Here is a 16,091-nt window from a genome sequence, read left to right as displayed (position 1 = left end):
GTCCTCTCTCTCCAACTCAGTCTCTTGCTCCACCATATTATCCCTCATCTCCCTTTTTATTCCTGCTCCTGCCCTAACTCAAACTTCTACTTTTATCATTTTTTCTTTATGTTCTTTTCTCCTGCCATTTTAACTCACTTATGGCTCCGTAGTGTCAAGAGAGGAAGAGCCCCTGTTACTGTTAAGGGGATGTATTATTGTCCCTATTCTTGCACTCTGTCTATCCCCTTTGAAGTTAATCCTCTGGCTTCACTTGAAACTTTCTCCAATTCTTTCACTTATCTACTCCTCTTGTACTGACTCAGTCTAAGCTCCCATCCTAAATGGTAAAGATACTATATTGAAAAGCGTATTCACTGTAAACATATTTTGGGCTGCTTCTTGATATTAATTTAATTCACATGGCTTAAAGGTGATAGATTACTGACTACCACAAGCCATCAATTTGCAAGCTGTGCTTGATCCTATTGGGATGCTGAATGTAACAATTGGGATAAAGTATTGTGATTGATTTTATGAGTTGTTTTCTCTGATATTATGAAGATGAGGATGTCTATGAGTCACTAGAGACTCAAAAGCTAAAAGGCAACTATATCAGGAAGATTTAAGTAATAAATCAGAAATTGAACCAAGGACAACCCAACAACAAAAATAAAAATGAAAAAACACTTAAGCAAGACACAAAGACAGACTTCCAGTTCACCAATGGCAAACAGTAGGGCAAATAAGGATGAAAAGTCTGATAGTGAACCAGCAGGACACCCTGGACCCATAGCACAGGAGGTAACAAAACAGATCAATCAGGCTCTAGAAAAATTCAAAACAGAAATAATTTCCCAGTTAACCATAGAGATGGTGAACAAAATGGAAGTCATGACTCGAGACTCTACAACAGAAACTGACAAAAAAAATACATGAGCTCAAGATCATGATAGAAGCCATGAAGACACAGCATAAGAAAGTAATGGAAACAATGAATGCCCAACAGAGGAAAGAAATGGAATCCATAAAACAGATTCAAACAGATATCCAGGAGATTAAAAACTCTATTGAAAGTGCACACAACGGAATAAAAGATCGCAAAGATAGAATTTCAGATATTGAAGATAGGATTGTGGTCAGTGACCATGAAAAGAGGTCTCTCAAAAACAGTAAAGGATCATGAGAAATCTATCCAACAACTTCTAGACGATGCAAAGAAAAATAATGTAAGACTGATAGGAATCCATAAAATAGCAGGAGAAAACACAAATGACTTAAAAAAGCTCTTCACAGAATTAATGACAGAAAACTTCCCAAACAGAAGGGAAGAATTAGACATACAGGAAAGTGAGGCATGTAGAACTCCAACTAGCCATGATAAAAAACAAATCTACACCTAGACATATACCAATCAAGATCCCAGAAATCCAACAGAAGAACTAAATACTACAAGCAGTAAGAGAAAAGAAACAAATCACATGCAAAGGAAAGCAAATTAGAATCACAGCAGACTTCTGAACACAAACAATCAGGTCGAGGAGAGTCTGGAGTGAGGTATTTCAAGTCCTAAAAGAAAACAACCTCCAACCTAGACTGATGTATCCTGCAAAACTCTCCTTCAAAATGGATGGGGAAATAAGATACTTCCACGACAAAGAACACCTGAGAAACTTCATGAACACCAAACCAGCACTACAAGGAATTCTAAACAATATCCTAGAAAAGGACAATGAAGGTCACAACACCATGAGCCCAACACACCAAATCAAATAGGTAAGGCAAGAAACTAAAAGGAGAGTGGGAAAAAAGCACAAAGAGTTAACTAAAGGACAATAACATATCAATAATAAGTCAGAACATATCAGTTATAAACATCAATGTCAATGGCCTCAACTCACCAATCAAGAGAAATAGACTGGCAGAATGGATTAAGAAGCAAAATCCAACAATATGTTGTGTACAAGAAACACACCCAGTGCAAAAAGAAGTCCATAGACTGAAAGTGAAAGGATGGAAAACAATTCTCTATGCAACAGGGGCCCAGAAAAAAGCAGGGGTAGCAATCTTATTTGCACACAAAGTAAATTTCAAACCAAAACTCATTAAGAGAGACCAAGAAGGCCACTAAATCCTTGTAAAGGGAATGATTCAAGAGGAAGAGATGACAATCATAAACATATATGCACCAAATATAGACTGAAAGTGAAAGGATGGAAAACAATTCTCTATGCAACAGGGGCCCAGAAAAAAGCAGGGGTAGCAATCTTATTTGCACACAAAGTAAATTTCAAACCAAAACTCATTAAGAGAGACCAAGAAGGCCACTAAATCCTTGTAAAGGGAATGATTCAAGAGGAAGAGATGACAATCATAAACATATATGCACCAAATATAAATGCCCCCAACTATATAAAACAAATATTAAGTAACATGAAAAACTAAATAAGCACTAATACAATTATACTGGGGGATTTAAATTCCCCACTATCACAAATTGACAGATCATCTAGGCAGAAAATCAACAATGAAATAATAGAACTGAACCAAGCTTTGGAACACATGGACTTAATAGATATCTATAGAGTATTCCACCACACAAAATCAGAATATACATTCTTTTCTGCTGCACATAGATCATTCTCCAAGATAGACCACATATTGGCTCACAGAACAGGTCTGAATAAATGCAAAAGAATCGAAGTTATCCCCTGTATATTATCAGATCATAGTGCAATCAAGCTGGAGAGCAATAGCACAAGAAACTGTAGGAACTTCACAAGCACATGGAAACTGAACAACACTCTCCTAAACAATCAATGGATCACAGAGATTATTAAGGAAGAAATCAGACAGTTTTTACAAATAAATGAAAATTCAACATACAGGAATCTATGGGACACAATGAAAGCATTTCTACAGGGAAAATTCATAGCACTGAATGCCCACACTAGGAAAACAGAGTGAGCTCAAATAAACAACCTAATGATGACTCTTAGACTCCTAGAAAAACAAGAGCAAGAAAAACTCAAAGCTTTAACAAGAGAGGAAATTATAAAGATTAGAGCAGAAATCAATGCAATGGAAACTAAGAAAATGATACAAAAAATCAATGAAAGAAAGAGTTGGTTTTTTGAAAGACTAAATAAAATTGACAAACCCTTAGCTAATATTATTTTAAAAATGAAAGAAAAGGCTCAGATCCATGCAATCAGGAATGAAAAATGTGAAGTCACAACAGATCCAACAGAAATCCAGAGTATCATTAATACCTACTTTGAGAACCTGTACTCTAATAAATTGGAAAACACAGAAGAAATGGACATATTTTTAGATACTTATAAATTACCAAAGTTGAACAAAGAAGATAAAAACATTTTAAACACCCCAATTATAGTCAGTGAAATGGAAAATGTAATTAAAAATTTACCAACAAAGAAAAGCCCAGGACCTGATGGATTCACTGCTGAATTTTACAAGACATTTAGAGAAGAACTACTGCCTTTACTCTTCAGACTTTTCAATGAAATTGAAAGGGAAGCAATACTTCCAAATTCATTCCTGGAAGCAAGTATCACTTTGACTCCCAAACCAGGGAAAGACGCAACTAAAAAACAGAACTACAGGCCCATCTCCTTAATGAATATAGATGCAAAAATCCTTAATAAGATGCTAACAAATGGAATACAGAGGATTATCAAGAAGATCATACACCCTGACCAAGTGGGATTTATTCAGGGATGTAAGGATGGTTCAACATACATAAGTCAATAAATGTAATACACTTTTTAAAAGAGTCAAGGACAAAAAACATACGATCCTCTCGATAGATGCAGAAAAGGCATTTGACAAAATTGAACAGCCATTCATGATAAAACACTGCAAGAAATTGGAATAGATGGTCTCTATCTCAACTTAATAAAGGGTATCTATGAAAAACCAACAGCCAAAATCATATTAAATGGCCAAAAACTGAAAACCTTCATACTAAAATCAGGAACAAGACAAGGATGCCCACTATCACCACTCCTCTTCAACATAGTTCTGGAAATATTGGCCACAGCAATTAGACAAGAGAAAGAAATTAAAGCAATAAAGATAGCAAAGAAAGAAGTTAAACTGTCATTATTTGCTGATGATATGATACTCTACATTGAAGACCCAAAAAACTCCACCAAAAGATTTCTTGACTTAATAGACACTTTTGGCAGAGTAGCTGGATACAAGGTCAATACCCCAAAATCAATATCTTTCTTCTACACAAATAACAGACTCACTGAGAGTGAAATTAGGGAAACAATTCCTTTCACAACAGCACCCCAAAAAATGAAGTATCTGGGAATCAATCTAACCAAAGAAGCAAAAGACCTCTACACTGAAAACTACAGCACTATGAAAAAAGAGATCAAAGAGGATATAAGAAAATGGAAAGATCTCCCATGCTCCTCGGTAGGAAGAATCAACATAGTGAAAATGGCCATAGTACCAAAACTGCTATACAGATTCAATGCAATACCAAAGGAAATTCCAACACTATATTTCACAGAACTAGAAAGGAGAATCCCAAAATTCATTTGGAACCATAAGAGACCTAGAGTAGCAAAAGCCATCCTAGGCAACAGAGACATGGCAGCAGGTATAACAATTCCCAATTTGAAACTATACTAGAAAGCCACCATGATAAAAACAGCACAGTACTGGCAAAGAAACAGACCTGAGGATCAGTGGAACATATTGGAAGACACAAAAACAACTCCAGAAGCACTCAGCTACCTCATCTTTGACAAAGGAGCTGACCATCCCCACTGGAGGGTAAGATAGTCTCTTTAACATATGGTGTTGGAAAAACTGGATCTCAACTTGCCAAAGATTAAAACTAGACCCTTACCTTTCATCATGCAGTAAAATAAAATCCAAGTGAATTAATATCTAAATATTAAAACAGAAACACTAAACTTGCTGTAAGATAAATTAGGCAGAACTCTTGAAGACAATGGCATAGGAAAAGACGTTATGAACAAATCCTTAGTAGCATGGGAACTAACAGAAAGAATCAACAACTGGGATCTCATCTTATTGAAAAGCTTCTGCGCTGCAAAAGAAACCATCAGCAGAACTAAGAGTTAACCTATACTGTGGGAAAAAATTTTTACCAGCTGCTCCTCAGACAAAGGACTATTATCTAGAATATATAAAGAACTCAAAGCAATCAGCCCCCCCAAATAAAGACCCAATTCAAAAATGGGCATCTGAAATGAACAGACATTTGTCAGAACAAGAAGTAAAAGCAGCATGTAAATATATAAAGAAATGTTCCATATCACTGGTCTTTTGAGAGATGCAGATGAAAACAGCACTGAGATTCCACCTCACCCCACAAAGAATGGATGCTATCAAGAAATCACACAATAACAAACGTTGGCGGGGTTGTAGGGGATAAAGGAATCCTTCTCCACTGTTGGTGGGAGCACAGACTGGTGTAACCACTATGGAAATCCATATGGAGATACCTCAAAGACTAGATCTAGAGGTTCCATTTGACCCAGCCATCCCTCTGCTGGATATCTTTCCAAAAGATTTAAAAGAATCATACCACAGAGATATATGCACACCTTTGTTTATAGCAGCACAGTTTGCAATGGCTAAAACTTGGAAACAGCTCATTTGCCCATCGGTTGGAAACTGGATAAAGAAGATGTGGTTTTTCTATAAAATGGAATACTACCCAGCCATAAAGAATGAGGAATTAGAGTCATTCATAGGAAAATGGATACATATTGAGGATATACTCTTAAGTGAAATAAATAAGTCACACATGTGTAAATACCAAATACTTTCTCTGGTGTGAAAAACTATAATAGTATACAAGTTATTAATGGGATAATTAAGAATGCAAAATAGGAAGAAAAGGGCTAAAGGTGTAGGGCAAGTGGGAAGGGTAGGGGAAAGGAAATAAGGGAAAAGAAAAAATATGAGAAAATGTAAAAATGGAAATAAAGAGTTTGTTAATGGGGAGGAGAGGATGGGGTGAAGGGAGGGCAGGGACAAGTGGAAAAAATGAGAACCAAGAACTGTCATGTGAAGGTACAGGATCCCATTAATGAATGTAACTGTACTGTAGATCTAGATTGTACCAATAAACTCAATAAAAAATATTAAAAAAAACCCAACTAAAATTCACCCAAAATTTAGTCAAGGCATTCTAGGTTTCAATAACCCAGCAAAGAAGTATATCTAACCGAAAGAATCATTAGTAAAAATATAGTCAAAAAATTAAAATTATCTATCAGTAGTAACTTTTTGCTTTATTAAAATCAGGAGAATTTTTTTGTTATGTGTATTTTCTGCTTTTTTTATGAATACTTTAAAACCAGATATATGCATGCTAGATTGTGAATTATCTGTAGGAGAGTTAAGAATGTGTGTGTTTGTGTTTCTGTGAAAGAGGGAGGGAGAGTGAAATAGGTAAGCTTCAAACGTGAACAAAGAATTTAGGATTAATTAGAGGAATTAATTAGAATTATATCTATGCAGGAATTTTCTCACTACTCTATTTATAATACCTAAATTAGTATTAAGTGAGTTTTTAAGAATATAGAAATTTTAAGCTAAAAATGCTATGCAGATGTACAAATTGAGCTTTATGTTTTTTGAGGAACAGTATAAATATAAATACATTATGACTTCAAATGAAAAGCATAGAAAAAATGCTAATATATTGACAAGTTATAATTTTAAAAGATGCATAAGAAAGAAATATCAAAATTGTTGCAGTGGAGATCTACAAATTGTAAAACACTAAGTAATTTTTATTTGCCTTTTAAATCCTGTCTGGATTTTTTTAAATCCCTAGCTTGTGCTTTTTTAAAAGTTTTGTGTACAATTTATTATTGTAAAAATACTACATAAAGAATAACTTTGGAAAAGACAAGAGGCAACAGGATGACAATAATAATTATAGAATGTCCACCATTCTTTTTAACTAATAAAATTTTACAGCACAGAGACATAATCATTTTCATTGCCAACTTATTTTCTGAGGTCTACAGATTTCTGCAACCATTTAATCTCCAAAAATAACTGCAGAAACAAAATAACATTTACTCAGATTTGAGATCTCATTTGAATCTTAACCCCACAGAAAGTTGTGACTTCACTCCATCACTCCAATAATGAACGGAGAGCATGAAAGCACAAGATTGATATGTTTGTTTGAGGAGAACTAATATGCCGTGCTTGACTGATGCTGCTCAACTTCATCGAGGATAAAGAGGAAAAAATGCCAGTAATAAAGCATCTACTGCCCATGCTTTGGTGCTGGAAAGTGACACTAGAAGCACAGCATTTGCTGTTCTCCTGAGATTCAATCTGTGAGCCATGTTGCTTGGGACAATGTCATCTTTTACTCATTTTTTAGAGCAACTGAGAAACTTGACACTTCAATAGAAGAATCTAGCTCAAAATTTAATTAAGGCAAGGAGATGAACATCTAATCAGAAAGGAGGAAGAGGAGAGGGAGGGAGGAAATGATAGATGAATATAAGGGCAGAGGAAGGAAAGAAGGGAATAGGTATGGGCCTGAGGAAAGTACTGAGCTATAGAAGAAAACATTAAAATATTGTGGCAACAGTGCTGACTTTCAGATCTTATTCTTTTACACTTGAGTTAACTGCACTTTTCTAATTAATTTAACTTTAATTAAATATGTATGCTAGACAAAAAAAATTTCCTTCTCCAGTGTTCTGAAATTTTCCTTGTGGAAGTCTTTAACATTCATGGTTGGATTGATCCTTGGATATTTTATTTTTTTCAAGCTATTGTGAATGCAATTATTTTCCTGATTTCTCTCTTAGTTAGTTCATTACTGGTTTATAGAAAAGCTCTTGATTATTTTTAGCAGTACATGTCTTTAGTACACAATGCTCATGTTCATCATGGGGACTTTGTACATATACATAACATACATTACTTTTTTGTCCTTTTACCCTCATATTTCCTCCCTCAGAACTTTCTTACCTTCTTCACTTTTAAAAGCTCTATTTAATTTCGTACCTTGAATCTGGATTATAAAGACTGCACCCCACCCTGGGATTGAAGGGCCCTTTTCCATGCCGTCTTCACATCCTTGTTTCTCAGGGTGTAGATGAGTGGATTGAGCACTGGGGTGATCACACAGTAGAAGAAAGATGTGAACTTGGCCTGTGTGTTGTGGGCAGGGGGCTGGAGGTACATGTACATGGAAGGGCCAAAGAACATGGTGACCACCAGCAAGTGGGAACTGCAGGTGCTGAGTGCCTTGTGCCTTCCTTCAGCTGAAGGGAGCTTCAGTACAGTCCTAGCAATGAAGGTGTAGGAGATGACCACCATCAGGGGAGCCACCCCTGAAAAAGGAATGGCACCTATAGCCAGGGTTAGCTCATTAGCTGTTGTGTCCCCACAGGCCAGCTTGATGAGCACAGGCACCTCGCAGAACAAGTGGTCTAGGGTGTGGTGCCCACAGAGGGGGAGCTTTAGGGTAAGTGTAGCTTGGAGCAGAGAACTGGCCAGGCCACTTGACCAGCATGCAGCAGCCATCTGCACACACACCCAGGGACGCATGATGAGAGTGTACCGGAGGGGTTGGCAGATGGCCACATAGCGATCAATGGCCATCACGGCCAGCAGGATGTATTCAGCACAGCCTGTTAAAGCAAATATATAGGCCTGTGTGATGCATCCCCAGGAAGCAATAGTCTTGTCTGGTCCCCACAGGTTGACCAGCAGCTGGGGCACAGTGGTGCAGGTGAGACTGAGGTCCAGCAGAGAGAGGTTGTCCAGGAAGAAGTACATGGGTGTCTGGAGTCTGGGGTCCACCAGGGAGAGGAGGACGATGGAGCTGTTCCCCACCAGGGTGAGGATGTAGGAGACCAGGACCACTGCAAAGAGGGGCCTCTCCAGCCAGGGAAACTCTGAGAAGCCCAGCAGGACAAAGGTGTTGGGAAAGCTCATGTTTCCCCTTTCCATGGCTGGTGCCTTACATATGCCTAGAAGGTAAGGGCCATAATTAAGAGTATAAACATGACTTTTCCTCTTCAGTAACTTCATGGCTGCACTCTCAAATGTTCCATGGTTTTTGGATAATAATTCCTTTAATGGGAGTTTTTGACTGAAACATACCTATCCCTTGATTTGGAAGTCAGGATAATGGTGGATAAGCATATGCTGAGAAATTTTACATTGCACTAAGTTCTCTGAATTAGTATCATTTTTGTAGAAGATGTCTTCCTATCATTTTCACCCCAATTCTCCCTTCTTTATCACCTGCTTCTTTCTGTCTATGTTGCTATCTATTCATTGTCATGTTCTGTGGTCCTGCAGAAAGGGCCATGTGGATACTAGGGCACTGCTTTCAGGAATGTTGTGTAAGATGACTCTGCCTCGTGTTTCCTCTCAGTCCAGATGGGTGAGGGGTCCTGGTTTTCAGTAGCACTCGGTGGAAGCTGAGAGAGGCAAAGTAGCTCACTGTGGCTGTGAATTTCTGTGGGGCAGGATGTCGTTAAATGAAGTTATTCTGGGGATTACCTATCCCTACCACAACGTTATTCATTTAAAATGCACATGACACCCTTTTATGCTCAAAGCACTTTCAAGCACACTGTGGTGATGGCTGCCTTCATATTTTGGTCCCTCCACTTCATGTGAGTTAAATAAGGACAGAATCCATCCAGACTCCTCCAACTCTGGCACTTATCCCCTTCATTCTCTATAGTTTTGATTTATGTAACTATCTCAGTGAATTAAAATCCTGTACTACTTGATATATTGTAATGAGATTATTAATCATATATCAGCAGGCTATGAAAGTTTCCCTACTGGTTTGGTGAAGATAATTTTTTTAATGGATTGAATAGTTGTGGGATTGGATGATTCAAGTGCATTAAATTTATTGTGGACTTTATTTTGAAAATTATTATGTATATGAGAGTTATGCAGTAATTTAATGAAAGAAATATAGAAAGCAGAAAGAGTGTGAGCACTGAGCTTATTTTCCTGAAACTAGACCATCCCACTTGGGGGGAGCAGGAGACGTGACTCTGTGGATCTGTTGCTCCTGTCCTATCTGCTCCATCATCTCGATTTGGTGGCTGTCACTGCAGAAAATCCTGTTTCACAAAGAACAGATGCTGCAAATGGAAGTGAGCTCATCAGTACTTTTGTGGCAACCTCAGGATATTCCATCTTGACTTTAATTCAGAATGTGCTAAGATTTGAAGTTGTCTCAAACATAATTTTAAGACCAGTTATTTGTGATCTCAAGCAGATGATCCTTTCCTAGTATGCATAAAGTTGTATCACCTAGCTTCTTCTCAGGTGGGTAAAGAACCTACTACTTCTCAGTTTGAGGGGCTTTTTATTTGTGAAATAATATTTAAATTCTTTTGAAAATTGAGATAGGCAGTCATGTGCAGCCTGGAAGAATGCTCTAGCTCTGTGCCTTTTTCTAAATCTCTTTTAATGTTTGAAACACTAAAAATCCAAATGTTTACTCATTGCTCCCATATTTCCAGTTTGGCTTCAAATGCAATCATTTTCTCTGCTGACTCAAACACTACTGTGCTTCTCCTTTGAGGTGACAGAATTTATTGATCAAGTTGAGTATGTCACACAAGTAAGCAAGTTTTCATACCCAATCAGTGTCACCAAAATGTGTTGCCTATGGTTACTGTTATCCTTAATGAAACCACTAAACCAGCCCTTGTAAGTCAGAATCCCTGGCTAGGGATCTTCATTTAGAAATCATCTCCCCTCCATGTGTAAGAGAAGGCATATATGTTCTGTGTCTATGTCCTCAAAGAGTTTCAGGCACAGACATTAGGTCAGAGCATGAACTTCAATGTGGTTGTTAATTTTATCACACTGGAAAACATTTTTCAATTTAGGTGATACTGTTTGACCAGCCAGCCTTTCTCTATAGATCACAAAGTTCACAGATTCACAGGAAGAAGTGACTTCTATGACACATCACTCAAACACATGAGCAGTTCTCCAGCTGTTGTCTTGGATGGCAAGAAAAGTGCACTCAACATACCCTCACGTACATCACCCTGTAGAATATAGTGCATGAAAATCATTGCCGAGTTGTCACAATCAGGTGGTTACTCCTAATGTGGACCATGACCTCATTAATCCTCTGTATTCCACCCCAACATCCCCTGCTACTCCTCAATTTGTCTATAAAAGATGCTAGACAAATGAGGGTCACATGCCACCATCTGAATGCAGTCTGACCTAAAAGTTCCTGACAAATGTCTTTAGCAGTAGGCAGAATCAACTCTACAACTAGTGAAGGGCTTCTTTCTCAGCTCCCTTTTTTCATTTATGCGTTTTTTCCCTTTGAAGGCCTCCAAGCCTTGTTCTTAATTTTAGGGCATTAGGTCTTCATGTGGCAAAGCAGTTTGAGGCTTTCATAGCTTGGATAGCCAGCCACCACATATTATACAAAGTAGGCTTGTTGAATTTAATTCCCTTCTATCAATGAAGGCACAACTTAAGGACACTTTGTATTTTGTTTTAGATGAGTTTTCTTTCTGTTGGAAGTCTTAAGAGCTTTCTGCTGTTTCATATTTAGATTTTTTTTCTTCTTTTCAGAGAACCCGATTAGCTACTTTGCTACTTATTCATTGTGGCTATCATAAACTTGTGATCTTACCAAAATTTTAGCAGAAATAAGTGCACAGTTCAGGAAAGAAACACAACTGAAGGCATAAAATAGAAGGTGGGCCATGTGTAGACTGCAGTGAGTGTTGGATTTGACTTAAAGTCTGTGCCCAGATGCAGCTGTACAGTTGAAGTACATGAACTCACAGCCCCTTTGAACTCTGACACCACATGCAGCTTTATTCTGATTTGCCACTTACTGGTAATGTTTTTATCTGAGTCTGCAAGCACTTGATTTATCATGGTCTCTGCAGTCAAACCTCTCTGCTAATGCTCATCTGTATTTGCAGTTGCTCCCCAGTTTTAGCATCACCCTCTCAGGTCCAGCTAAAATCACGAGGCTTTAGATTCTCATGGGGAGCAGGCAAAGCAGATTCCTCACACATATACTCCATAGTAGGGTTCATGCTCCAAAGAGAATCTAATGCCATGTAGATCTGATGGGAGCCAGAGCTCAGGTGGTCATGGTGCAGATGGGGAGCACTGTAGACACAGATGAAGCTCCAGTTGATTCCATGCTGTGCACCTCCTTTTGTTCAGCTTAGCTTCTAATAGACCATGGGTTGGTGCAGGTCTGAGGTTTGGGGGTTAGGGAACCCTGGTGTGTGTATTACTGTAGAGATTCGTCCATGTTGTAGTTGTCAAAATTTCCGATAATTTTAAAGTTAGAGTATATTTCCCTTGTACATGATTATTACATTTTGCTAAGCATTTATCTGTCAGTGCAGCTTTTGAAGCTTCCATAATTTTGTTATTGGGAGTGGTGCTTCTGTGATCATTGGTGCCCAAATGCCTGTGCAAGACTTTGCTCTCAATACTTTTGAGGACATAACTGGAAGTAGAGTTCCTGGGTCTCACGTTGTTTCATTTCTATCTGTTTATGCTGTGTGCTATTACAGATGTACCATTTTACATTCCCACCACTGTGCCCGAGGCCTCCAATAGGTCTCCTCATGTTCACCAATGCTGTTATTAAATGTTAATGACATTTATAAGGGGAAAGCTCACTATGGTTCCTACTGAAGATTGCTAGGATGTGAAAAGTCACCCTCACACTTGCTGTTTTTATTTTTCACTCTTTGATCTTCTTTTAGGTGATTTTAATGATGCGTGAATCTGCTTATGCACATTCTTCTTATAGTTGATGAGCTTCTTGCCTGTTTGTATTCTCACTTTTCATCATCTTAGAAAGTCAAGTGCTAGCTTTTCCTCAAATATTCCCTTGCCCTTTCTCTCTTTTTTGGCTACCCCATAATGGTATGTTGGTCTGGTTCATTATGTCCCACAGGTCGTTGTTTCTGGCCTCTTTGCTGCAGTCTTATTCTCTGTTCTTCAGACTTGACATTTTCAATTGTGCTGTTCTCAAACTTGCTGATTCTCTCCAATGTGTGTTCTGCCTTTGAGTTCCTCTAGAGACTTGTTAAGAGCAATATTGTTTTTCTTTATGTTTAAAATGAAAAGAGACAAGAAAAAATCATTGGAAATTTCAACCCACCTTATTCTGGAAAGTGAATGGTAGAATAGTAAATAGAAATGTGCAATTCACATTATGACATGTGTTTAATTTCTAAGGCTTATACATATTAAAGCATAATATTTTAATTAACTTGGAAATGTTTACAGTCATAGAAAATTACCAAAAGTTTGAAAAAGTTCACTATATGTGAAGGGAAATATTGCACAACAATTCAAATGAGGGGCCAGGGATTTAGCTCAGTGGCTCTGGCAACTGCCTCTCAAGCCCAAGGGCCTGAGTTTGATCCCTGCTGCCAAAACAAAACAAACAAACAGTTCAAATGTAGAAAATACAGAAATCTGGGAGTAAATATTCACTAAGCTTCATAATAAACTCTGAGTAATCCAGAGGAGATGACTAAATAAATGGCCTACAAGCATTTTATGAAGGTATGGTCAGCAGTATTGAGATCCTTGGAGACCAGCATGGGGACAATGCCAGTTATGCTTTTTTTTTCCTCCAATTTTTAGCAAACTTTAATGAAACTTCTTTTGTTCATGAACAGCACTGCAGTTTAACTAAATAGTGAATCTCCAGGGAGGTCCTCACTTGGCTATGGTTCACCCTAAATGCAGGTCAAGGTCTGAGAAGAAATAGCCTTTGGTGTGCTGAATTTACAAACCTAAATATAAAGTGACAAGAGCAGCCTCCTCTCTGGTGTGAGTGGAGAGCTAGTCCCAGCAGCTGCCACCCTGTTGGCAGGCTGGCAACCCACGAAGGGCTACCACACACAGCTGGCTTTCCAGGAAGGTATGGGCAATCTCCTGGGAGAACCACCACACATCCTTCTCTGTCAATCCCTCCTCTGGGTGCAAGGAGGTACCCGTAGTTTCTGGCTCCCCAGGCCTCACTGGAGTGCCATGTGCTCCTTTTCCCTCCTTGCTCTGGGGTCTAGCAGAAGACTACAAGGCTTACAGGGGAGGAAAAGAGAGCTGGCCAATGCTGGCAGTACATTGGTCACTCCTGAGCATGCAGAGGCCATGGGGGCTCCTCTTAGCTTCTGAATCAGTAGAAAGACTCCCCAAATACCAGACTGAAGAGGCTAGTTAAGAGCTGCTCTGACTTGGAATGACCTTCTAAAGAAAATATGAAGAGAGAAGACAGCTAGGCAAAGACCCACAGGTCAAGACCCACATGACAGACTGGCAGAAGCAGAGATGGCAGGCAGGAGGAAGTTTAGAACAGTGTTACGGGCAGTCAGGCTGGCCCCAGAACAGCAAGTAGGGAAACAGGGGGTTGGGATCCCCAGGAGCGGGTAACCAGTCAGAGGTGCTCACGGCTCTATCATGCTTGGTGGCACTGGATGTGAAATAGAGAAAGCGCATCCACTCCTGAGGTGTGGGCAAAAGGTCCCAGATCTCAAAGAGTCATAGGACTCTGTTTCCACAGCTCCATGCCCCCTCTTAGAAATGGATCAGCTCTAAATGCCTGCTATCTATCATCAACTGCCTTCTCCAAGGATACAGCCAACCTCTGGGGCAGTCCATCACTCTTCCATAACCTGACCTTTACATTCTGTGTCCACCAGCTCCTCACCACACTGCTGCCCAGGATGGCCACATGCTGAACACTCAGTAGTGACACCAAGCTCATGAAGCTGCTGCTCACAGGTCAGGAAGAAGGTGCACAGGATGTAGGCAGAGGCCAGGTCACGTGAAGGCCAGAGACACTCTTGAGGCCTTAAACTGCTACTCATTAAAACCATGATTTATATTTACTTCTGAGGCAGTTGGGGCTTAAAACCTTTTTCTAAAAAACAGAAACTCTTGGAAGGGTAATAAGGGAAAAGAAAAAATGTGAGATAATGAAAAGATGAAAATAAAGTGTTTGTAGATGGGGAGGGGAGGAGGGGGTGAAGAGAGGGCAGGGATAAGGGGAAAAAATGAGAATCAAGACTTGTCATGTAGAGGTACAAGATCCCAGCAATGAATGTAACTGTACTGTATCCCTAAAATGTACCAATAAACTCAATTAAAGCTGAAAAAAACAACCCAGAAACTCCTTGGCCTATTGAACTATAAGTAATTATAATCAAACAGCGTGACCTTCAGTTGTTTCTATCTTTACTGCCTTAATACTTTTGGTCAGACCTTTTTCATCTATCATATCATTATGTAGGGAGTGTCTCTCTACAAATAGCAGTACAGGGTTGAGTAGCCCTGCATTTACACAGCCTATCTTCTCCCCTTCAAGACAGAGGACACCGTGATAAGAGATTTACAGGGACATTCAGTTATTGATGAGTGCTGGAAGTCTCTGTCATTGACCTAAAGCAGTGATGGCTAATCTTTTAGAGACAAGGCTCCAAACTGTAACCCTAAACCCACTTATTTATCATAACGTGCCTACACTACGACAAAACCTGAAAAGTGAGGTTTGAGGTTAGACCAAGGAAACAGTCATACGTGAACATCTTTTGACTTAAAAGAACAGCAAATACCATCATTATCACAGGTTAGCCACCAATTCCCTAAACCAGTGGTCATCATGGAATATAGAAGAAACTGAAAAGAGACTCTGCCAAGAACAAACAATTGTATCATAGATACCAGACTGCCTTCTCTAATGGCAAAGACTTCTCTGGAGCCACCTTGCAAAATGAAAACTGACCAACCTGACCCTAGCCCTGCACAGCCCTTGTGCAAAAACTGACTCATTCCTTTGTTTGTGGCTCAGGCTGATCCCTTCCATCAGAGCTGTGGCTTCTTCTGCTCCTCAATCTAAAATCCCTTTCCCATTTTCTCTTACTTTCTTACCCTCCCTAATAAATCAGCCTGTGTCTCTCACTCACCCTTCCTGAAATGCTTTTCTATAATGAGAGATGAAGAACCTACCTGGGCCCAGTTGGGGTCCACATCTCCTCTTGGAGTGGGGATTCCTTGGACTCTGTCCAGTGAGT

At 39.1% G+C, this 16,091-nt stretch overlaps 1 protein-coding gene across 1 annotated transcript; it reads right to left on the bottom strand.

Annotated features, from left to right (window-relative positions):
* Positions 1–230: 230 nt before the first annotated feature.
* On the bottom strand, positions 231–8,982 carry LOC104853862 (olfactory receptor 2G3; the record flags this gene model as incomplete). The annotated part of the gene is made up of 2 exons (XM_010612061.2): positions 8,064–8,982; positions 231–247 (listed from the first exon to the last, which is right to left on the bottom strand). Coding segments are annotated over exons 1-2 (936 nt in total), but the record flags the coding sequence as incomplete, so codon positions are not given.
* Between the last annotated feature and the right edge of the window lie 7,109 nt (positions 8,983–16,091).

The sequence above is a fragment of the Fukomys damarensis genome, unplaced genomic scaffold, assembly GCF_012274545.1.
Source record: "Fukomys damarensis isolate Sample0158 unplaced genomic scaffold, DMR_v1.0_HiC HiC_scaffold_3, whole genome shotgun sequence".
Classification (NCBI taxonomy): Eukaryota; Metazoa; Chordata; class Mammalia; order Rodentia; family Bathyergidae; genus Fukomys; species Fukomys damarensis.
This window is presented reverse-complemented; position numbering and strand designations above follow the sequence as displayed.